The 24,345-nt window shown below is 44.1% G+C and overlaps 1 protein-coding gene across 2 annotated transcripts; it reads left to right on the plus strand.

Moving 5' to 3' along the window:
- The first annotated feature begins 2,631 nt into the window (after nt 1-2,631).
- SOX9 (SRY-box transcription factor 9) lies at nt 2,632-23,294 on the plus strand. Of its 2 annotated transcripts, XM_054977409.1 has the most exons (4): nt 2,632-2,714; nt 16,515-16,918; nt 18,549-18,802; nt 19,682-23,294. In XM_054977409.1, the coding sequence occupies exons 2-4, from the start codon at nt 16,515-16,517 to the stop codon at nt 20,479-20,481; spliced, it is 1,458 nt and encodes a 485-aa protein (XP_054833384.1). In that variant the 5' UTR covers nt 2,632-2,714; the 3' UTR covers nt 20,482-23,294. The 2 variants fall into 2 exon arrangements, with proteins under 2 accessions (XP_054833384.1, XP_054833382.1); XM_054977407.1 differs by lacking the exon at nt 2,632-2,714 and having other exon boundaries at nt 16,075-16,918.
- The last annotated feature ends 1,051 nt before the right edge of the window (nt 23,295-24,345 follow it).

The raw sequence follows: 24,345 nt of genomic DNA on the forward strand, positions 1-24,345 counted from the left end.
CCTTTGCAAGGTTGCTCTGAAGCAGCGTAGCTCTCCTCCTGACTGCTTCTGAGTTTCAAATTTCTGCGCTCCTACCTGCATCCTGGTTCACACACATACGTGGAATGCCATATTAGTACATATTTGTACACCATGAGTGTACATGGCACTTTACAGCACACAAGAAGTGTTTACAATCTAAAATTTAACATCAGGGAGACAACAAAAGGAGGAGATGGGGGGCAAAAAGAAGCAGGGAAAGAATGGGTGCTCGTTTCAGTTACATATACTTCCGTGAGGAGATAAGAGGAATAGCAGGTTATCCATAACTAGACAGGGGCACGAAAAAACCGAACATGCTGTTCGATGTTCGTTGCCGACGACGAACACGAATGGACAAACAGTAACAAACATGTCCCATTTACAAACAACCTCAAGGGGAATGGCAGGGAAATAGATAGGAGTGGTTTATAGTACAGAAGCAGTTTAGGGGGGACAGATTAAATACCTCCTTCCCAATATTTGCTACATGTAAGGCTGAGGCCCTAAATACTCCAAGGGAACTGTAACTGAATAAATTTCCAACAAATATGCTGCCGCCAGTTCCTCCTGGCACAGACACAAGGGAGAGAAAGAGGACAATAAATAGGAATGGGGAAAACCTCTTATTCCTCCTTGGCACATGTTTAAATATGCCACTAGACTGGCTAAGACTCATTGAGTCGTACCATTGGTCTCAGTATTGTCTACTCAGACCGAGAGAAGCTTAGCAGGGTGTCAGACAGAGGTCTTTTGCATCATCTTCGACCTGATCCCCTTAGCTGGAGATGCCGGGGGTAGAACCTCTGCATACAAAGCAAATGAGATCTACCACTAAGCCACGGCATTTCCCCAAACTACATACATTCATGACAAAGTTATGCAGGTAGGCTTGGTTTGATTTTCGGGAGGTTAATGGACTGCAATCTGATAAACTATTTGTGAGGAAGAGAAAAGGACAACCTCAGCTCCAGGTAGTGTTTTGCCCTCCATGCTCCCTCAGTGGTAGGAACTAAACCACTTGTTTTGCCCTCCATGCTCCCTCAGTGGTAGGAACTAAACCACTTGTTTTGCCCTCCATGCTCCCTCAGTGGTAGGAACTAAACCACTTGTTTTGCCCTCCATGCTCCCTTAATGGTTTCCCAGGATATTTACCTTGTTTTTCTTCCATCTACGGGCCAAGCTACACATAGTGTATTCCTCCCTGTTCATTTGTGATCTACTTGCGCTCCACTTGATCACGTAGTGATCAAGTGGAGCGCAAGTGGAGCGCAAGTGAACAGGGAGGAATACACGTGAGTCTGTTCACTTGCCATTCAAGTGCCATTCGTCACTTGTAGCTTGGTCCTAAGTGAGTGGCTTCTACCATTCAGTGTTATGGCAGAAAGAAAAACCCTGTGCCTGTGGCCATTGTTGCAGTATGGCCTAAATCTCTGCTCAGGGACTGCTATGAGGGATCCCACAGCTATCATTCACAATGCCTTTCCCCAGAAATCCCGCATTGTACAGGACTTCCATTTGCCCCTTCAGTCATAGCAATGGGCTTAGGACAGAAATACAGACTTTGACTTACAATTTAATCAAGATGCCATCTTCTCTCCCCCAACTAGTGGTTCTATTGAGGAAGGGACCCACATGAATTGTATAAATCTTTGGCCTAAAGTAATTGTAAAGTCTAGTTTTAATAAGGAACAGGCGGTCACAAATACCAATTGACTAGAGGAAAGCCTAACATAGAACTTTTTTTTCATGGAACGCTTCAGGGTGGACCTTGAAAATACAGATTCCAGAAGTCTATACCCAAATTAAGAAATTCCACATCCTGCTGATTCAGGAAACATGGGTTCCAGAAGAAATTTTTGTAGAAAGGTATATTGCCTTCTCAGTTAGTGCTGAAAGAGATAACAAAAAGGGGTACTTTTGTGAAGGACTAGCATGTCTAATGGTGGAGGTGATCGGCATAGTTATATAGAACCACCAGTCACGTGTGCCATCAAAGGGAGCCAATTTGGTGTAGTGGTTAAGACTTTTGATGGGACTCTAAGCTGGAGAACCGGGTTTGATCCCCCACTCCTGCCCTTGAAGCCAGCTGGGTGATCTTGGGTCAGTCACAGCTCTCCGGAGCACTCTCAGCCCCACCCACCTCACAGGGGGAATTGTTGTGGGGATAATAATGACATACTTTGTAAACCACTCTGAGTGGGCATTAAGTTGTCCTGAAGGATGGTATATACATCGAATGTTGTTGTTATTATTAAAGTTCTTATTTTCCCGTCCAGCTAGAACCATGTTTTAGTGCCAGGCAATTGTTGGAGACAAAAATAATAAGCTATTCTCAAGGAATGCCATCGCAAACCTGTAACAGGGAGAAAGGATCCACATTCTTCCTTTGTTTCCAGCTTGTGCTCTAGGCTTTCCCCCCCTCTCTTCTAAAAAATAAAAAGTAACAATAGCCCCTTTCAGCCTCTGCCAAGCTCCTTCTCAACCCCTCTCAGATAAGCACTAGCAGGAAAGGTGACTGTCATCAATATTTTGGTGAATGTTAACTACCTAGGGACAGCTTTGTGAGGGGATAATAACAGCTACTCGTCTCGAGTCCTGTTTTAAAACACTGCATTTAAGACCTCTTCCGCCAGAGCCGTCCTGTCAAACAAGCGTTCACCAAAAGAGCAAAGCCGATAGCCCTTCATATTCAGGTACGTTTTCACCTTTCAAGGTACATTTACTGCTCCCATTTCATTCGACCTGTTGAAAGAGGGAATGAGTGGCTGGTCTGAAAATGATTTAAATCTCAGCTCCACCAGAGAATCACTTAGATTAAGCCCACGTTCTATCCAAGGCCATCCTCCATAAAGGGTCGTGTTTGTTGCCAAGGTCACTGAGATAATGTATGTGAAGCATGTTGAATGCTGTAAAGTACTATACAAATACTGCAAAGTACTATACAAATGCTTGTAAAGTACTATACAAATGCATGTTGAATGCTGTAAAGTACTATACAAATACAATTTATTTATTATAAGTAGTCGTCATCATAGTCATAGTATTGCTGTGATACATCTGGAATTATCATCCGTTGCAGCAATGCCAGTTTACATCCTTCCATAGTCATGTCTGAGGGCCAAGCTACAAGTGATGGATGACACTTGAACACCAAGTGGATTGAGTGGAGGGCAAGCGAACAGGGAGAAATACACTTGCTGTTCAAGTGTCATTCGTCACTTGTAGTTTGGCCCTGAGTTATTAAGGATGCTTTAATGAAGAGGGTAAGTGTGCATGATATTTAATCGGGTTTCCCATAGGTTAGGAAGGATCATCCACTATCCAAATCCCATTCTTGCCAAGCTGTTTTAAATTTGACCGTGTAGTATAATCTCACGTGACTGACTAATGTCTGATTATCCTAGTGTTTTTGGATGTCTCCCAAGCCATTTGGATAAATGTGTGCCCTTTGCAAAGCCTCTGTAACAGACAGCCCTCTTTCAATAGAAGAAGCAGTGATATCCTTTGATAGACTTTTTCCGTTTGGTTGTTGTTACTGCTATTTTGGGCCACCTCTGTTCTTTTCTTTGAATGAAATATCTCTGACTAGCAAAATACAAGGGGAGAGAAAGCAAATATACACTCATTCAAACACTTTCTGTTCAGACACACATATGCAAATATATACATAACTGTATTTAGGCACCTCCTCTTGCCAAATGTGTCCATCTCTGTGGATAAGGAGATTTGCAGCTATAATAGCAAATGCTGCCAAATAGGGAGAAAGACATCATGGTTCAGGTTTTTAAGTCATACTTGATTATTGGATTACAATATTTGAAATGGATTGATTGATCTACGTTTTTCAACCTTACTGGGTAGACTTGCCAACTCTGGGGTTGGGAAATTCCGGGAGACTTGGGAATGGAGCCATAGAATCCACCTTCCAATGCAGCCATTTTCTTCAGGGGAACTGATCTCTGTCACCTGGATATCTGTTGCAATTCCAGGAGATCTTACGGAGGATGGCAACACCAATATTAGCAGGAGGACATTTGTCCTTGCCTGTGTATATTTGTATCTTTTTCTAAAACCCTGAGTTTTCAAAAGAGCCATGAAAATAATCCCCATGGAGCATAACATCCCGCCTGTGGTATATGAGACTGCCACACCAAGCCGATATGGGGGAAGAGAGGCCTATGCAGACTTTCCATATTCCCATAATAGCTTGGAGCACTGAGTACCCATTTATGTACACCATGCAGGGGAAACTAGACATTTGGATTCCTGCTAATGCTGTCTTCGTGAACTTGTATCTATTTACCCTATAGATTCAGAGAAGTTAGCTGTGTTAGTCTGTAGCTGCAAAATAGTAGAGTCCTGTGGCACCTTTAAGACTGACCAACTTTATTGTAGCATAAGCTTTCGCGAACCACAGCTCTCTTCGTCAGATGCATATTTACCCTATGGCATTGTTTATGGAAATATTCTTGATATTGACTGGACTAATCTCACACGGTGTAATCCACCTTGAGTCTCAGGGAGAAAGGTGGACTATAAACAAACAAACAAACAAGGATTATTATGTCCTATGGCAGTTCCTCCATGCACATGGACTGAACTGAAACCTGAATGCTGGTCTAGTACCAAATGCCAATACATGTTTTCTACATATAAATATAGCCTGTAAATCTGAGATACGTTCTGGTTTGCTACAATAAATCTCCATTCCCCTAATCAAAGAATTCTTGGCAAGTATGAAAGACCCATTCCTCTGTGCTCTGTTAGGGTGCTGGGCTGGTCTGCTGTCTGCTGGACTATAATTCATTTTTAGGTATATACCAAAAACCTGAAAGTGTTCCATATGCATCCATTTCTAATCACGTCTCTTGATCCTGTACTGACCAATGTCAGCTTTCTAACAATTGTTTTTAACAAACCATGAATGAGGCATTCAATCAGCGAGGCCCAGACATCATATACATACAACATCCTGATCACATCGATTGTTACCTGTGTACTCGCACATATTGACGTATAATTGAGAATCTTTGTTTATTATGCAGGACAGCAGAATTGCAATTTTAAAATCGATGTCCCCCGCATAAATGACCTTTCCAACTTGAGCAAACTTCTAGGGATCCCAGAGCAGATTTCTCTAGTTTTCAAATAAATCGTTGCTCCAAACGAGCAGGGAACTAGCAGTTAGAATTTCCAAATGATTCAATATTTAGGGCCGCGTTGGAAACAACTCAAACAAACAATTTTACAAGTTCCAGAAGTGAATACTTCCCCACTTCCCCCTCCCTTCTCTTTTTTAATTTGAAGAGCTGCGAGGGGAGGGAGGGGGGGCTGTGCTCTTTGGCCCATAGGAAATCAATGACCCAAAGACATCTGCAAACTATTAGGGCCAAGACTTCAGGTAGCTCATAGGAACACGTGCTGTCCATATTACACCCTGCAAGTATATTTCCACAACTTTACTTCTCCAAATAAACAGTCTGGCTTGTCCTGCATTAGCAAGGAGCTACACAAACAGGTAGAGAGAATGGCTGTTCTATTCCCTCTTCCAATTCTGATGGATTTCTTGTAAGCCGTAGCTTGGTCGTGTAATTTGAACTATTCCTTGGCAGTAATTTAAAACTAGCTGGGCTCCTAAACAGAATACTGCTAGCTTTAAATTACTGTCATTTATTTATCTGTGTGCGCTATGAAACATGATGTACAATTTTCACAGCATGTTAGCTTTGACATACATGTCATAATTAAAACATCTGCTTCCAAAAATATGGATTTCGTTTTTAAAAACGACCACGAATAATAATAACAATAACGATAATGGATTTAAGAATGTTGTACAGCATCCTAAGATTTTCGATGCTAGCAAATTCTTGTCTCGTATCAGATAATCATATCACAGTGCCTTAAAATAAGAGACTCAAACTGCGGTACGTTTATTTTCATCAATGAATTGCCTGCTGAAGATCCTCAGATCTGTATAATAGAACAAATGCAGAAAGCAAATAAAGGACTCAACTGCCATTTAAAGCTATATAGTGAATTGAACCAGTTAAAAAAACTTAAAGCAACAGAAAAAGCAAAATATAGAAAATTTATTTTTAGTGTTACCACTATGTTCTTGTTGTATGTGACCTCTGTCTGTGTGCACGTGCGTGTGTGCATGCGTGTGTGTGTGTGTGATCTTGCTGGCTGACCGCATGAACAGTTCAGGTTACAGTTGGGATTACTAAATACCATTGAAATTCACAACCCAAAACTGAAAAAGTCAAGTGTGTCTATATCTTGTTGAAATCAGCAGGATTTAAGATAGTCACAACTCACAATAGATTGTCCTCATTGAGGATTCAAGTCTCATGGAGAATCCAGGCCAGTGATATTCAAGTTGCCTAACTGTGCGGGAGGGCAGCTTTAGACTATACTTTCAGAATAAAAAAGCTAATTTTAATTGTGTGATCTGCTCAAGAAGGCATACCTGCTGGTTGATCCGTTCAGAATAAAAAATCTAATTTTAATTGGGCAGCCTATCCAAGAAGGCTTACTTGCTGATGGATTGTGTCTAAGCATATACCTTTTCATTCAGGCAATTCACGAGGAACTTCTCCTATACAAGCTCCGGGCAAATTAATCTTCCACTCTACAGCCTCTCAAACAAAGTTCCTCAAGAAGCTTCCATGAGAGCAAATTTCCTCAGTTACTGCAACCGACGGTTGCCTATTTCTTCAGAAAGAATGGGGAAGCCCTTCCACATGTAATATCTGGATCTTGCCTACACGTAGAAACCACTGAATCAGGCAAATAGCTATCATAAATAAAACCAAGTAACCGCAATCCAGATGAACAGTTTTACCTGCCACTGTTTTCACTCAAATTAATGGGGTTAATTTTGATTGGATGATGCTCAGTAAGAATAAAACAAATATCTTCGTTAGATGTCACTTTGATAATGGTGAATTCATAAATGATCACCAGAATTATGCCAATACTGCCTGAACATATATGTTAACAATATTGTGGCTGATTAATGGATTAAAATCAAGGCAGTTTATACTGGAAATGGTCTGCAATCCAACTTTCTGAATGTCCCTTCCAAAAATCTTTAGTATCTCTAATTTAGAGAATGGCACATATTCTAAGTGTCGTTACATTTTTTAAAAATAAGACCCAAGATAGATTGATGGATTTTAGCACCAATTCCAATTTATCATCCGCCAAACAGAAATCTGTTCAGGGAGGTGAAATATTGTAAGATAAGTAAGGAGCAAAACTCCTTGGTATGGGTCTTTCTTCAGATTAAGAATCCATTGTTCGTTCACAGTAGTGTCAAGATGTGGTTGTGGCCTTGGAATATTGTGGACTGTACCCTCCACATCATCAGCATGAAAGACTAGCCAAGAATGAGGGTCAAGAGAGAGACAGGCATTCAGGCAGGTTTTTGAAGAAGAAAATAGAATAGTTTCAAGGAGAATTTTGTAAAAGCATTTTCTCTAGGTGAAACATTTCCATTTTGCAAAGCTATAGACACCTTATGCTTTTATTGAGCATATTTAATTGCATAAATACGCTTAGCTTAAAGGCGACTGTTAAAGCATGGACTTTCTCAGGGGAAAAAATGGAAATTTTCACCGAGCACATTAAATAATGGTTAACTGTGAAGCTGTTATGATAAACAATATATGTAATTTCTTGATTCCAGAATCCATACACCATAATCACAGGAGGATTGTAAAATTCAGGAAGGTTGAAATGCAATTATAAACAAATCTTCCTGCAGGGCCATCAACTGATTCGGAAACCTATACCTGTGCATCTCAAATCGCCTTTCTTTTTTTCATGCATCATAAACCTGCTGCTTGCACATTTAGAACAGCCTTCCTGTTATTTACACGTACAGACCAACAGGGCTGAAAAGTGCACAAACTGGCACGTGTGAATTGGCCTTAGGCCCAGCAGTCCAACAAAAGGTAGCGGTGTCTTATGTTTCCAGGAACTAGTATATTTAACTGTGTACTTCACTTCCATGGTTTGCGATTTCAATGGGATTGAATTGGGATGAATCTGGGCACAGTGTGGTTAAGAGTCTTTCTTAGAGAACAAATTTTGTATATTTAGTTTAGCAGAGCAGTAGGGTTTTATAAGCACAGATAAACCCCAGGTTGTGCTACATAAAATTATATATTTCATTATATATATCTTAATCTTCATTATATATTTCATCTTCCTCCCCTCCAAACGTTTTTTTTAAAATTCTGAACAACTTATAAATAGTTGCCAGTGTAAGCTTGAAAGAAGTAGAAAAGTTAGTGAGTAGACAGAATTCTGAGATTGTGTGATTTTCTACCATATCTTTTTAAAATAGAACTATGAAAAGCATTTTGAAACACCTGAAAATTCTAATCATTTTGCTGTTCTCAATATCTCCTGAATTGTTCAAATAATTCAACCCTCCTATAGAGTTAAACGTAAGATTTATTCAAAGGCTCAGAACTTGGAGTGCCTGATGGAAACAAGCGTATGTGATAGAATCAATCCAATGGGTAAGACTTTGCATTAAGATCTCAAACTGTGATGTGGGATTTCTGACTTTCTTAGAAACAATGAATTCGAAATCTCTGACTAGCTCTCCTTTTACCTGAATATGCATGCATTTAGCATCTCCCTCTTAATAATTAAATTTACTTTGAATGCCATGGCTGATCCCGTTCAGTAATAAAACTGAATATTTCTTTTAAAAGAGCCCTGTTTTATTTACTTTGTTAAATATCCACACTCTGTTCAGAAAAAGAACTATTTTTTTCCAAACCAAGAATTAAACCCAAAGCCATTATTTTGATTTTTAGGAGGGACTATTAATAATAGCATTAAGCACAGCACAACACTCAAGTACTTAAAGCACTTCACGTACATTCTTGTTGTAAACCCAATAATACTACTGTAAAGGTAGAAATAATGAGTATTATTTCTCCCCATGTTGCAGATCCGATGATGAAACTGAGACAAAGCAATTTCTGTAAGGTGACTTGAGCTCAGAACAGAAGCAAAATTTAAACCAAGAATTTTTTTATTTGTAATTCAGGCACTTACAGTGCAATCCTAAACTATGTCAATGCCTTGAAGGTTAGAACTCAGTTTAGGATTATGCTGCTTTTCATCTGTCACTAAACCAGCAGCCCAGTGTAACTGTTGTATTGTTTAGAATCCCCTAAAAACATTTGACTCGCGAGAATTGCATTGCAAATGTTATTATGCTTTGATTCATGGAGACCTGAAATATCTTGTGATAACCAGGATTAAAATATGCAAGCAATTAAAATACGATAAAGGGCAGCCATACCAGAATTGTAATTCTCTTCCCTGAATTTGTAAAGCCAAAGGGCACCAATTTGTTTACTATTATATTTCCACTTACTGCTATGTCAGTTGTATCTTGCATTTTGAAGAGGATACTTGAGCAATGTGGATAATCGGAGGTTTGAACAGATGGGAATCCATTAGCTATCCAACACCCTGACAATTAAATACAGTTCTGCTCTTTGTAAAATGATAGCCTGCCATCAAAAATCAAAGTTAAGCACTTTCTGATCCTGTTGATGGTAGTTGGAGAGAGTTAAACTTCTTTCTGCCACTGAAATCAATGGAGTGCAAAAGGATTTCAGAAAACTTATGCAGCTAAAGACAGTCTGCTGTAAAAGAAAGGGACTTCTAAAGGTTTTCTGTTGGCTAAACTAGAATAGGATGTATTGAGGAATGTAGTGATTCAATGGGACCCTTCTCAATTTAGGGGCCTTTATTAACCATTCCTTTCCCTCCTATCTGTAAAAAAAAATGTACATTACCCCTCTACCACATTCCTATGTTGCCTTATGTATTACCTGCTGTCTCAAATACATGCTCCTATGAGCTGCTTGTGCTTCTAATGTCAGCCCTAGAATTGCTTATGTTCTCTTTCAGCATTTCCTCAACTCTGTATTGGATTCTTACTAATGCTATGTCTTTTTTTAAAAATGTGTTTATTTACCTTATGGCATTGTTTATGGAAATGTCCTTGAAATTGGCTGTACTAATCTCATGCTATGCAATCTGCCTTGAATCTCAGTGAGAAAGGCAGAGTATAAATGACATAAAGAAATAAGATAAATAAAAACAAATCAACAAAAAATGCTTGAAGGGAGAGGGGGAAAGAAATGAGATAGGCATAAGAGACTTTCAAATGCTTGTAAGAGATACGTAAAAATCGTATGTTGTTACACTGCCCTGAGCCTGTCTGACGGGGAAGGCGGTCTAGCAGTGTAATAAAATAAATAATAAATAAATAACTACAGTGAATGTAAAACAAAGTAAGCTGTGATTCACAAGCCGGATAAACCAGAGAGCTAGAATGTGGAATTTATGTGGCTTGAGGACTGCTGGTTAGTTATCAGTCTCTGGCATGGAGAAACATTTGCAAAACAATCTTAGCCCCTCCTATGCCATATTATAAAGTACCCAAGACCCCCTTTCCTACCACTTCAAGGTTGCAACAGCCTCTGCCTTTTATACCAAGCTCAGACCTGTGTGAGTCATGTTTTGACCCAACATGTGTAAACACAACTTGTCAATTTCAAGGAAGACTCTAGGCCCTGATATCCGACTGCATGACAAAAAAAATCACATTTATTCATCCTTCGCTATTTATTTTCTTATTATTTATTAAGTACGAAAGGTAGGTTTGGGAACGAACATCATCTCCAGCGCCTGTGATCTGAATTAGCGCCAAATAATGGGATGGGAAGATTGCATCTTCCAGCAAAGCCTCCAAAACCACTTTCCTTTGAGCAAAACTAAACCAGTGCCTTTTGGGTTGATCTTCAGCACATTTCTAGCTAAAATTACTTTTCAAAGACGGCTAAAATGGCCAGGCCCGTACGCAGCCCAATAACAGCAAGCAAAAAGATTCAAAGATGGACTCGCTTTACAAAATCATCCACCTAATATATTTTATTCGAAATTAGATTTGCATGCCTCGGAAATATTGGAGGGAATAAAATGGAATCGGCTTATCTGTGATCTGTATTTGTGGAATGCATTCTTTATAAGAGATTTGCATACGGCGCAATCCAGAGCCCTTTTTCCCATCACTGTCTGGCTCGGTGCATGCATGTGCTTAAAACTGCTTAGAGGGCACCTCTGAAATACGCTTTGGAGCATCGTCTCCAGCCCTGCCGCCTCTGATTCCTTTGGGGGAGAGAGCCTTAGCCAGGAACAAAGTCGTTTCCTAGAGCAGCAGCCCTGAAGTCCCCAGGGGGTCCCCTCCCTCTCACGGACAGGCACGTCCTCCCCCAGACTGAAGCTTCGTCACCAGCATCTGTAGAGTGACATCACACTTTGCAAACTGCAGCCTGATATTGCAGCCTGATGAATGATTGCACAGGCTGCGGGGAGCAGGAAGGATCCATTACAAAGGAGCTTTAGAAAGCTCTAAACTTTGCAGGAGATATAAAGGGGGTGGCTGGCTGGCTGGAAGGCTCTTTGCATGTATTTCGGTAGGCATTAGATATGTATACTGTGCAGAGATGGCTGGGCACAGCAACGCAGCCGCTTGAGTGACTGAACCAGATGCAGCCCCCTTCGAACACTTGGGTGTGTGTGTGTGTGTGTGTGTGTTGCAATTCGGCTACTGCCGGCCACCCTTCTGGAATTCATCACCCTGGCTTCAGAACTGGAAGACTGGCCCTGTCCCCCCACCCCACCCCGGAATCGCCCCCTGACCCGAATTAGCACAACAGGGAAGCCTTCCAAGATTAACCCTCTAAAAACTCAGGGGGCAACCCCCTGTTGGAGAAAAGTAAAAAGTTCTCTTCCAACTCTGGGATTTGGAGCTTTACAAAAAGAAAGCGCTCATCTTTTTAAAGGAGCTGGCCGGGGTTATTCTCCTGTGTGTATAACAACCGTGTGAACATATACATATACATATACATATACATATACATATACATATACATATACATATACATATACATATATAACAGTGACCAGTTTAACATTGTATCATCTTTTGCCTTTTTAAAACGAGAGACAGACAGACAGACTTTAAGTGCACTGTTTTTGGAAACGATTTCCCTAACTTTAAAAATGCTGGGGAATAATTATTGGGGGAAATGATGTTTTCGAATAAAACTATGCTTGAATACCGGCAGCGTTCGTGAATCACCCAGCAAAAAGCGAAGGGTTTGTAATGATAGCTGCCGGTCACCGATAAAGCCCCGGTTCGATTTATTACTCCGTTTTCAAGAAGGTCCGCTGGGTTTTTTTTAGAAGAGGGTAGAAGTCCGGAAAGAGGGGAGGGGGGAGACACCGGACGTTTAGCAAACTGTTTTCTTGAGATGCTTCCAGTTACAGCAAAAGTCCCATCAACTGAATGATCTTATAGATCAAATAAAACAACAGGATGATGAATTTTAGCTGTTCCGGTTTGCTGCTCCAAATTGAATCTAAGCCGCAGAAAACCAACTTCGCGCAAGGAGGAAGGACGTGTACTTTAAATGTTGCGAAGGAGATTATATTGCATTATCTTCCCTAAAACGTTGGTTCCCCCGTCAAGTCCCCCCCCCTCGATAAAGTCCCCGCACACCCCCCAACCAGTCGCCCAATTATCTTTTCACTCTTCCAGCTTAACTATTTCTAAAGACTTAATCGGAGCCGGCTTTTGATTGGAAAGGCAGCAGAGGTGAAAGGGGTGAATAATATATCCCGGACCTTCTCCCCCCACCCCTAAAAATGCATTTTCGCCTGTACAATTTCTGAGTTCAGAAAGGAACGCAAGGCCATTCAGACACAAAGAACAAGAGATTCCTGTACGAATCAATTAGGCGCACAAGAGGCGTAAAGAAACGAATTTTAAGGGGAATTCAGGATCGGACCCTGTTTCCTTTCGTTACGATCGCAATTATTTGAGAGGGTCATACCCGATGGCCATTCCTGCTAAAATACTGAGATGAGAGAAGGCTCCTTAGGCCGGGCAGCCCAGGGCTGGCACGGCATTCAAGTCCCCAGCCTGAGGCGACTCTCTCTTCTGCTGCTAAGGGGCGCGTCGCGGAGCAGAGAGCGCAAATGGGAAAGTGGCTTGGGCATGGCGAGCTCGGGATAAACTCAGCTTGATCATCCACCCCCCCCCGCCCCCCCCAAAATACAACACCCTGAAAAACCTCTCCTGCAAGCACGCACAGGGAAGCTTTTTCAGCGCTCGAGGAGCCAAACTGGAATCCAATGCTGAGATTAGCTTGAAAAGAATGCGGCGGCGCCGCTGTCCAGTTGCGAACGCGCATCGTCGCCTAAAGGCAGCGAGGGCAAAATCCCATAGGACAGACGAGCCTATTCCGTTCTAAAAACCATATGCGCACCTTTACTCGGAAGAAAGCAACGCCGAGTTCACGGGGATTTCCTCCCGGGGGAAATGGGCGAGCCCAAAGTGCTTTATAACAGACAGAATTCATTGACTCTCATGGGAACTAATATTATGGTGATATTTGCAAAGATTTGGGGGGGGGGACTAAACGCAACAGACAAACAGCGAGCATTACATAATGGCAAAATAGCAAAGAGTCAAGTAGCACCTTTAAGACTAATTTATTGCAGCATAAGCTTTCGAGAACCACAGCTCTCTTCGTCAGATGAAGAGAGCTGTGGCTCTCGGAAGCTTATGCTACAATAAAGTTGCTTAGTCTTAATGGTGCTACTGGACTCTACAATTTTGCAGCTACAGACTAACATGGCTAATTCCTCTGGATCTATGATAATGGTAAGAAAGGGGGGCGCTTGAAGGGCTGGTGAAACAGCCTTATCACAAGATGAAACTCTGCCAGTCAATTAAGTAGATGATTTTTTTTTAAAAAAAAAGCTCTAGACGGTTTCAGCGAGAGAAAATCTGATCTCTTTTATCAGTTTCATTGAGGCCGAAATTATTTCATCTGCAAGCTGAATTTCCAGCGATTCTCCTCGGATCCTGGGGGGGACTGCATAAAATGACCGTAAGGCTGATAAATCACCTCACCAGAGACTAATTCAAAGTCTATGCGTGCGTGTGCTTGAGGGGGATGAAGGAGGGGGGCGCCTAGGTTTTTTTTTTTTAAAAAAAACTAAACATCTTGAAACGTCTAACTCGAATCCCGTGTTAGTTTCTGAGCCTATGGCGCCCCCTCTGGATGGAAGTAAGAATCACAACTTCGAGACGCAGCAAAGGTGATTTGTTTATGCAGAAGTTAACTGTAAACGTTCCAAGAAAAGAAACGAGACAGAGCGGGGAAAAAATGCACGGAAAGTCATGCGAAGCCGCGGAAAGGCGTCTGTCGCAGGCAAGACAGCATGACAGCGGATGATTGAAAAGCTTTTGCCATGCACGGAGCGTCCGCAGATGACGGGCGTCTTAGAGACGCCTGAGCGTGAGCAGTACCTGCGCCTATAGGCATGCCTCGGCGAAACATGTACGCCTCTAAAGATGGATTTGCAATTATCAAAATAATAATCAATCATAGGAAGACATGCCTAATTCTTTCTCTTTGCCACTGGTAGTTCTCGGAATGCATCATGATGTTGGTAGGAGTTCACTAACATTATACTTTTCTTCCTTCTATCTTACCTTTTTTTTAAAAAACAGTCCTGGCGATAGGTAGAAAAAAGACCCGAGATTAATTCGCATTTGAACTTACCACGTTCAACAGACAGCCCCGAAACAAGACCCTTCTGAGTGTATTGGAGGAAGAAATCGGGTTATTCTCCCGGACGAAACAGGCAACCCGGGGGAAGAGAACAGATTTCGGTTTGTATTGCTGGCCTTGGGACATTTCCTAAATTTGTGGATGTGTCTTTACAAATCCCACGCGTAAGAAGGGCTTCCACGGGGTTTATATAGGGATTTATCCCTCCCAATCGAGTGAATACCACCTCTGTAAGTCCCACCAATGTGCGCAGTCCGATCCTAAGCATGGGGCTTCGTCTACACGCCGATAGGGCGGCAAGCCTTCTGCCGGGATCCTAAGAATCATTTCGTGGGAATAACCTTGATCATTTGGAACTGGGTTTTCCTATGTGAAACAAAAAATCCACTTCCAAAGGATTTCTAAAGTGTACTGAAAGTGCGTTATTCAACATGTGTGGAATCGGCCTTACTTCCGAGCAGACCCGTGTAGAGAGGCTCCCCTCAATATCCCTGCTGAAATGAATTGCGGACATTCTAAATCGAAACTGCTTATTAAAAGGGAAATGTGGTCATATAGGCTCCAATAGCAAAACAAAGCATGTTTGGGGGGGTGGGGAGTAGGGTTGTCACGTTTAATTTTTAAAAAATTAAAACTATTCTGTCGATGCACAGTGTGGGGATGAGGGCGGCTTCAGCAAGAACCATTTTTAAAAGGGACGTTGTCGTCTAGTGAAATGCCGACGGTAACTTTGCAGGCTTCGCATAAAAGAGGGCAAAGGGGGAAGGAGAGGCGTTCTCCCTCCCCGTTCAGCAACAGCGAACCGCGCTAGCATCGCAACGTTGCCACGTTCCTGAAACCCCTTAAGCCTGGAGAAAGCATTAGGATGAGCAAAATCAAAACAAAACCCTCCCATAGGAGAGGTGAGTCACAAAATCACTGGCTCCGAAGCGGGGCGGGCGAGGGGGGGTGGGGAGGGGAGGGAAGAAGAGGCTCTTTCCAAGGCCAAACTAAAGAGCCAGCTTTTGCAGTTTGCTTTTTACCCGAGGCGACGTATCGGTTAGAGAAGACGACCGGGCTTTCCTTCGCTCTCCAAGCTACGGCAGAAATCTGCCCCGACCGGCGCGCAGAAAAGAGAAGCGAGACTTTTACTCGGAGGTTTCTGTCGCCAGCCTGGGGAAGTACAAAGGCTCGCCAGGGGCGCGCGCCCAGCTTTCCTTTCTCCCTTTCTCGCCTCCTTCCCCTTCGCTGAAATCTGCGCTCCCGTCTCCCCTCCCTCCGAAGGGAGGAGGAGGGGGGCCCCTGAAAACTTTTTCAGCCAATCGGCTGCGCGCCAGCCCTCCAGGGGCCGGCCTGCCATTGGCTGAAAGTTTCTAAGGTGAAATAGCAGTAGAGAGTATTTATTAAAGAGAGCCCGGGAGAGAGTCCGGAGAGCTCGGGCTGAAATTGACGAGGCGCTTCGGGGAGCCTTCGCGAGAGAGATTCCCGCCGCCCCCCCTTCCCCGGCGCCGAGGAAACTGCTCGTCTCCTTTTGCAGGCGACTTCTTTTGCCTTCTCGCCGTCACATGTCTGATTCTTGAGCGGAGGTGGGGGGAAACTGCAGCTGCTCCGCCCGGCGTCCGCAACCCACGTTCCTCTGCGAAGCAGATCAAAGCCGTTTGCCACCTTTGGGTTGTCTTTGAATGCGGTTTTAAGAGAGCCGAGCGTCTCCGAGTGGGGCTCCCTCCCCGTCCTCTTCCCCTACCCCTCGGTTTGCATTGCCTCCCCCCTCCAACCTTTGCTTTGCTGCTTTCTCGCATGAATCTCCTCGACCCCTTCATGAAGATGACAGAAGAGCAGGAGAAATGCCTGTCCGGCGCCCCCAGCCCGACCATGTCGGACGACTCGGCCGGCTCGCCCTGCCCCTCGGGCTCCGGCTCGGACGCGGAGAACACCAGACCGCAAGAGAACACCTTCCCCAAGAACGACCCGGACCTGAAGAAGGAGAGCGACGAGGACAAGTTCCCGGTGTGCATCCGAGAAGCCGTCAGCCAGGTGCTGAAGGGCTACGACTGGACCCTGGTGCCCATGCCCGTCCGGGTGAACGGATCCAGCAAGAACAAGCCCCACGTCAAGCGCCCCATGAACGCCTTCATGGTCTGGGCTCAGGCGGCACGCAGGAAGCTGGCGGACCAGTACCCACACCTGCACAACGCCGAGCTCAGCAAGACCCTGGGCAAGCTTTGGAGGTAAGGAGAGGGCTGCAGGGCGCGCGCGTGTGTGTTTTGTGTGTGTGTGTGTGTGGAGGGAGGGGAGGATCTCCCAGGGCCGTCTCTTGTTTTGTTTCGCTGCACTCGGCTGCAAAGTTGCAGGAGCGGCCCGGGGAAAAGTGGGCACGGGAACGCAAGCGTGGCGCACGGCCGGAGAGGGCTTGGCGACGCGGGCGCTTGGGGGAGCCAGCCCAAGCCCGGCGGTGGGTTAGTGCGCGCTCGGGGGGCAGTTGGCCTCGCCCGCGAAGGCCGCCTTCGTTGAGGGCTCGGTGGAGTCGCGAGGAGGGCTGCAGGCGGCGCGGATCGGTCTCTTGTCTCTGTTTGGGGAGGCGGAGAATCGTTGGGCGCCTTTCCAGACCGGGAGGCGAAAGAGGCGGTTTCGATTCGGAGGAGTCACTTGGCTAGATTAGAAGGGGGGGGGGAGATGCGAGACAGTGCTAAATCTCCTTTGGAAAAGCTAAATAGTAAAGAGTCTGGTAGCACCTTTAAGACTAACCAACTTTATTGTAGCATAAGCCTTCGAGAATGACAGCTCTCTTCGTCGGATGCCTCTGACGAAGAGAGCTGTGATTCTCAAAAGCTTGTGCTACAATAAAGTTGGTTAGTCTCAAAGGTGCTACTGAACTCTTTACTGTTGTGCAACTACAGACTAACACAGCTAACCCCTGGATCGTTTGAAAAGCTGTGTCGAGTTCCAGCTTGCCGCCCTGTCTGAAGGGTGCCCTGCTTCTGAACTCCTAAACGTGTGGCTCTGATTCCTGGGAAAGGCACCCTGCACATGCTCAGGGATCCTCTTCTCCCTTCGCAGCCTAGCTGCTTGGGGACACAAACTGCACCCTGCTCTAGGATAAAACTTGAACGGCCACTTTGGTGGGATGGCCGCCAGTTGGGTAGAAGTTGGCAAACTTGGCCCCCTGGGAGGTCGGGATTGAATGACGGCTTGCAATAGAAAGGAGGGGGGCAGAAGAGAGAGAAAATGAGTCACCTGGCCAAAACATAAGCTTGTGACTGTTGCGGTAGGCGGAGGATTCTGGCTGGTTGTTGTTTCTGTGGGACTCTGGACAACTTGGAGGCATCCAAGGTGTTACTCAGCTAATCTGTTCTTGAATTTATATGCCTGCCTGAGTGTGCCTGGAGGGATCCAGCAGTTCCAACCAGAATGGGCCAAAGAGAGAGGGAGGAGAGACCCAGCATTGGGTCCATTTTGTTATGTCTTGTTGGGCCAATCGTTTCTTGGGGGTGGAGTGACCTGGAAGGGTCCCGACGCCGTGTTCGAGATTACGGTGGACCAGTGCAGAAGAGGGGGGAGGAAGCTGGCGTATCCTTTCTGCAACAATGCTCAAAGGTCCCAGACTGGCGCTAGATGGGACTGTCTTGATAAAAGGATGGCTATGGACTGCACTGCCTAGCACTAAGTTGGCCATGTCACACTGGCATACTTCTCCAGCTCCATGTGTGACCAGGGGCTGGTTTTGGCCGGGGCAGGGGCTGGCTGTCAACTTGGAAATGGAAATCTGGCCTAAAGCTGCGCCTTCCAGCAATCTCTGCTTTAGGTCTAACATCATCGGAAGTGACCGCGAGCCCCTCTCTCTTGCTCTGTCTTGCTCAGGTTACTGAACGAGAGTGAGAAACGCCCATTTGTGGAGGAGGCCGAGAGGCTTAGAGTGCAGCACAAAAAAGACCATCCAGACTATAAGTACCAGCCCAGGAGAAGAAAATCAGTCAAGAATGGGCAGGCGGAGCAGGAGGAGGGGGCTGAACAAACTCACATCTCCCCCAATGCCATCTTCAAAGCTCTGCAGGCAGATTCGCCCCAGTCTTCATCCAGCATGAGCGAGGTGCACTCCCCCGGGGAGCATTCCGGTAAGTGTATAGGCAAAATTAAAGACGCTTCTATACAAACACGGAGAAATGGCTTTGGGGTGCTGTCCATTTAGCAATCTAGGGGCAGACCTAGAATGCATACAGATGAAGAGCTAGACAGCAGGATTTGAGTCCAGTGGCACCTTAGAGACCAAGCAGATTTTCAGAGTGTGAGCTTTTGAGAGTCAGAGCTCCCTTCTTCAGATACATATAAGATAGAGAGTTGTAGGTGCGTGTGTACCATGCATGTCTCCAAAAATCGTTGTCCACTGCAGCCCTGAAAGGTTGCACGGGAAGCAGATCAGCACAGACAACACTGCAGTTTTAGGTGTGTAGCCATATTAGTAGTCCAGTAGCACTTTAAAGACCAACTAGATTTCCAGGGCGCGAGGTTTCAAGAGCTAGAGCTCCCTTCTTTACTGCAGTGCTTCATTTACCCATAAAACATTTTAAAAGGCTCTTTGTCTAAGGTCATTTCAGCCAACAGTATTTCAAATCCTATTTCACTATTCCGAAAACCAAATTTCCAAAGCAGTTCTTTATTCCCTTTTTGGAGTGGGGGGGGGGGGGAGGCATTTTCTCCCTTGGGCTCTGCAACGCAATTGATTGGGGCCATGCAGCCTTTTTTCAGAGGAAATCCATTCTTACGGTCAGCCTTCCGTTGTCTCTTTTCTTATGCCACCAGAACAGTTAACCATTAATTGAACTATCACTGTAAGACAACACCTCTTGCTTAATAAAAATGGCTTTATGGCACTCTGTTGATACCTATATCAGTATTAGAGGGGGGACTCAGGTGTGGCTCGCGTGTAATTTGACTTCAAAGGTTTAAGAGGTGGCTCGTTTATTGTAATATCTGTTGTTTCTGTATTCTTATAGGCCAATCTCAAGGGCCACCTACCCCTCCTACAACTCCTAAAACAGACGTCCAGCCTGGAAAACAGGATCTTAAGAGAGAAGGACGCCCCCTGCCAGAAGGAGGGAGGCAGCCACCCCACATTGACTTCCGAGACGTAGACATTGGTGAGCTGAGCAGCGACGTCATCTCGAACATCGAGACCTTTGACGTCAATGAATTTGACCAGTATCTCCCCCCCAACGGCCATCCAGGTGTCCCAGTCACCCACGGCCAACCTGGCCAAGTCACTTATACTGGCAGCTATGGGATCAGCAGCACAACGGCTACGCCGGCAGGTACCAATCACGTCTGGATGTCTAAGCAACAGGCACCGTCTCAGCAGCCGGCCCCCCAAGGCCAGCAGCAAGCCCCACAGCAACAGCAGCACACACTCACCACCCTGAGCAGCGAACAGGGGCAGCCTCAGCAGAGGACGCACATCAAGACCGAGCAGCTCAGCCCCAGCCACTACAGCGAGCAACAGCAGCACTCGCCCCAGCAAATCAGCTACACCTCCTTCAACCTCCAGCACTACAGCTCCTCCTACCCGACCATCACCCGTTCCCAGTACGACTATACAGACCACCAGAGTTCCAACGCCTATTACAGTCACGCAGCCGGCCAGAGTTCCAGTCTCTACTCAACATTCACCTACATGAACCCCACCCAGAGGCCGATGTACACCCCGATTGCAGACACTACAGGGGTGCCGTCCATCCCTCAGACACACAGCCCGCAACACTGGGAACAGCCCGTCTACACACAGCTCACCAGGCCATAAGGCCGCAATGATGGTAACACTCACTCAGACTTATAAAAAACATTTAAGCTAAAAGTGAATGAATGGAGGGGGGGGAAAGAAATCCCAGAATGCCTTGTGCACTACCGCATCCTTTTGAAAGCAGCCCAGACCGTTTTTCTCAATCCGCAAGCAATGGACTGAAAACCTTAATTTGAAGATGATTTTGTTATTTCAAACAACTGACTTAGTTTGCCTAGGCAAGGACTTGGTAATTATTTTTTAACAATAACTAAAAATGGAAAATGAACTCTCTCTTTCTTTTTTTTTTTTACAAAACTCAAAGTATTCCTCTGTGAGGAATATTCTCTATTTTAAATATTTTTAGTATGTACTGTGTATGATTCGTTACCAATCTGAGGGGATTTATATGTAATTTACTTGTTTTTAGAGAAACTTTTTACAAAAATAATGCTTTTTTTCTTCTGTCAACAGTTAAACACACTTAGCAGAATGGTATGCCTTAGCCCTTTCCCCTTGTGGTCAGAGGTATTTTTCTATAGTTAATTATCTTTTGCTTGTAGAAAGCAAAAATGTGTTTCTTAAGTCAGAGCAAAAAAAGAAGCTTATTTTTTTCCCAACACTAAACAGTAGCCAGTTGCACAATATGACAAGAGCGATTTGAAAAGAGACTTTATTTTTCCAGCTTGGAAGCAAAAGTTGTTGGGGTGGGGGCGGGGGGGGTTAAGGGGAAAAAAACCCACCTTGAGCCTTAAAGTAGCATAAACGGAAAGCCTTACGAACAACCCAGAGGTAGCCCTTACAAAGGCCTGCACAGTTCTTTCACTGAGAGCCAAGCTACAAGTGACGCCTGACACAGGTTGGACACTTGTCAGCTTACCACAAGTTCTGATGGGAAATGTAGGCATCCTGGTTTTACAGCTTGGCTCTCCATTACAGCTGCAAGACTACATTTCCCATCAAAACTTGAGGGAAGCTGACAAGTGTCCAACCTGTGTCAGGCGTCACTTGTAGCTTGGCTCTCAGTGCCAAGGGGAAACGTTAGAAACCTGAAGGGAAGACATCTTCCATTTTTTAGGCCTGCCTGATGCTTACGTTGCAGCAACCAGAATCAGTGAAACACCAGCGTGCCCTTCCCCAAGTCCTCTCCTTTACCTTTCCCCCATGTGGGAAACAGGTGCCGACATTCCAAATGCCATCTTTCCCTTTTTATATAGAGAACGGAGATTACACGTTCAGTGAGCTTCCCTGAGGTTGTATGAGTGTGTGTGTGTGTTTTTAAAAAGAGACAGAGGAATATCACCTTCAGCAAGGTTCACTGATGATGGCATCACATTTTTTTTCTTTTAAAAAAATTATCTATATATATATTTATTTTGTGAAAAAAGAGGTTTTTAAAATCAAGAGCGTTCCTTTCCTATCTCCCTTCCACGTTAATGTAAGCAGAAATGCTGGAGCCTTACGCAGAGAGGGTATATGGTGCCTAATAGTTAAATTATGGTTTAAATCAATAACTTCTTTTATTTATCTATCTCATTCTTTTTCATATTTTTTTTATTATTATTATTTTATTCCATTGGAATGTGTTTTAGGTTCGTACACATACGTCTGCTTCTTGTCGTTTCTTTCTCTTTGTTTTAAGAATAAACCGAAAGGTTATTTCTCTCTCTGCCATTGTACAAACGAAAGATTGCAAATGAAGTGTATCACTGAGTCATTTGCGTTGTTTTCTGTCTCAGCTCTTCCAGACTCATGGATCAGGCCTGGTTAGGATTGCCAGCCTCCAGGTAGTGGCTGGAGATCTCCCGGAATGACAACTGGTCTCCAGGCCACAGAGATCAGTTCACCTGGAGAAAATGGCTACTTTGGGGGGTGGACTGTATGGAATTATGCCATGCCAAGGTCCTTTCCCTCCCCAAACCCCACTTTTTCCAGGTTTCTCCAGGTTTCACCCTCCAGATCTCCAGGAATTTTCCACCTTGGAGCTGGCAACCCTAGGCCTGGTCTCTGCATAGATCAGAATGAGGGGGCAGAGTCTTGAAGTGCTAGAACGGCATGTATTATTTCTAATATCCAAACTGGGAAGTGCCATTTCTGTAGGCTTATGTGCATGTGTTTAACTTGTCGGGAGCTTTTATACCAGGGACCGTTCAAAAATAACATTCCTCCCCCAGCCTGAGGCGGTTCCGTTCACACCTCAAGACTTTCTCCCCTCATTCTGTTTTATATGTAGGCCTTGGTTCCAAAACAGCTAAAGCAATAGAGGGTGCAGATCCCCCAAGCTTTGCCGCTGGACAAATTTCCTTCTTTTCCATAGGATTTGACATGTCCATGGGGGCTTCTAGTAGTCCCTCAAAAGCACAATGGAAATGAATGGAAGCTTTAGAGCAGTGGTGTTGGATGGCTAGTTCCCAGTGTGCTGTGCTTACTTTCCTCCTTTCACTAATATTTGATTGGGGGAAAGGTTATGGGGAAACCAACATTGGTAAAACTGTGGCCGAACAGTTAAGGATTGCTTTTTTAAAAAAGATAGCCAACTTTTTTTATTTAAAACTATATTTGTTAACATTTTTGTAGGGAATTCAGTAGAAGAAAATCTTAAAGCACTCTTATAATATGATATCTTTTCTATTTCTGTATTAAAAAAAGCAGATCTTTTTAAAGTATTTCTGTAACTTAAAAGACCTGTCCTTTTAAAAAAATCAATTTTAGGTAAGGGTTTTTGTTTTTGTTTCTTGGTCTTTTTGTCCGCAAAACCCTTTGGTTCTCTTTGTAAACTTACCTTTTTTGTATATTATTGTTTGCAATAAATATACGTTGTATTAAACCTTAAACGAAGCTGCGTTTGTTTAGATGCAGTATGAATTGCTGAAGCTCAAGTCAAAGATACTGACTTCCGGTCCTAACCTAGCTAGGTATTACTGTCTGAGCAGTATGCAAGGAAAGGGACCTGCAGACTACAGTGCGTTTATTTCTGTAATGACTAAAGCAAGACACCTGGTTTTATTGTGCTTTTGCAGTGTTTCATCCCCCCACCTTTTCATATCATTAACTTCACTGACCCCTCTACACTTTGTCAGTCACCTCTTTTTCGATAGCAGGTGGATGAGATTGTTCTCCTTCATTAAACAGGCAATGCTAAGTTATCTCACCCAAAGGAGCCTGAGAGCCAAGCTACAAGTGATGCCTTACACAGGTTGGACACTTGTCAGCTTCCCTCAAGTTTTGATGGGAAATGTAGGCGTCCTGGTCTTGCCGCTGTAATGGAGAGCCAAGCTATAAAACCAGGATGCCTACATTTCCCACCAAAACTTGAGGGAAGCTGACAAGTGTCCGACCTGAGTCAGGCGTCACTTGTAGCTTGGCTCTCAGCTTTTCTTAGAATGCAGGATGAGATGAGAAGAATAAGAGGAACACAATACAGTCAGGTGGTCACACTTCCTTTTGCCATATGCGAAGCCTAGTACAAACATCAAGGAACTGGATACCAATTCTTTTAACTTTTAGCTGGTCAAACTAAAGGGCAAATTCATTTCCATTTCTGCAAGCCATGTGGTCATGTCTTCCCAGTAACATCTTCAGTGAGAATTGCAGAATATTTTAGCTAGAAAGATTCAGAAGTTTATTAACTTGAATTAGCTTGACAAAACCTATCATTTCCGAATTGCTTTAATTTGCATACCCTCTCAGACCTCACTTCGACCAAGTCCAATTCCTGGCATGTTTCCTACTGTTCATTTATACAACCATCCTTTTTTTTAATCTAACCTTAGCAGCTTTTCCTCACTGAACCACTTTGGTATTGTAATGAACTTCAGTAATCTGAGCAGCTGAACACGTGAACTCACACTGCAAAAAAAGGTAAAGAATGTCCAGTCTTTCACA

Source organism: Eublepharis macularius, chromosome 4 (genome assembly GCF_028583425.1).
Source record: "Eublepharis macularius isolate TG4126 chromosome 4, MPM_Emac_v1.0, whole genome shotgun sequence".
In the NCBI taxonomy this organism is placed as follows: Eukaryota; Metazoa; Chordata; class Lepidosauria; order Squamata; family Eublepharidae; genus Eublepharis; species Eublepharis macularius.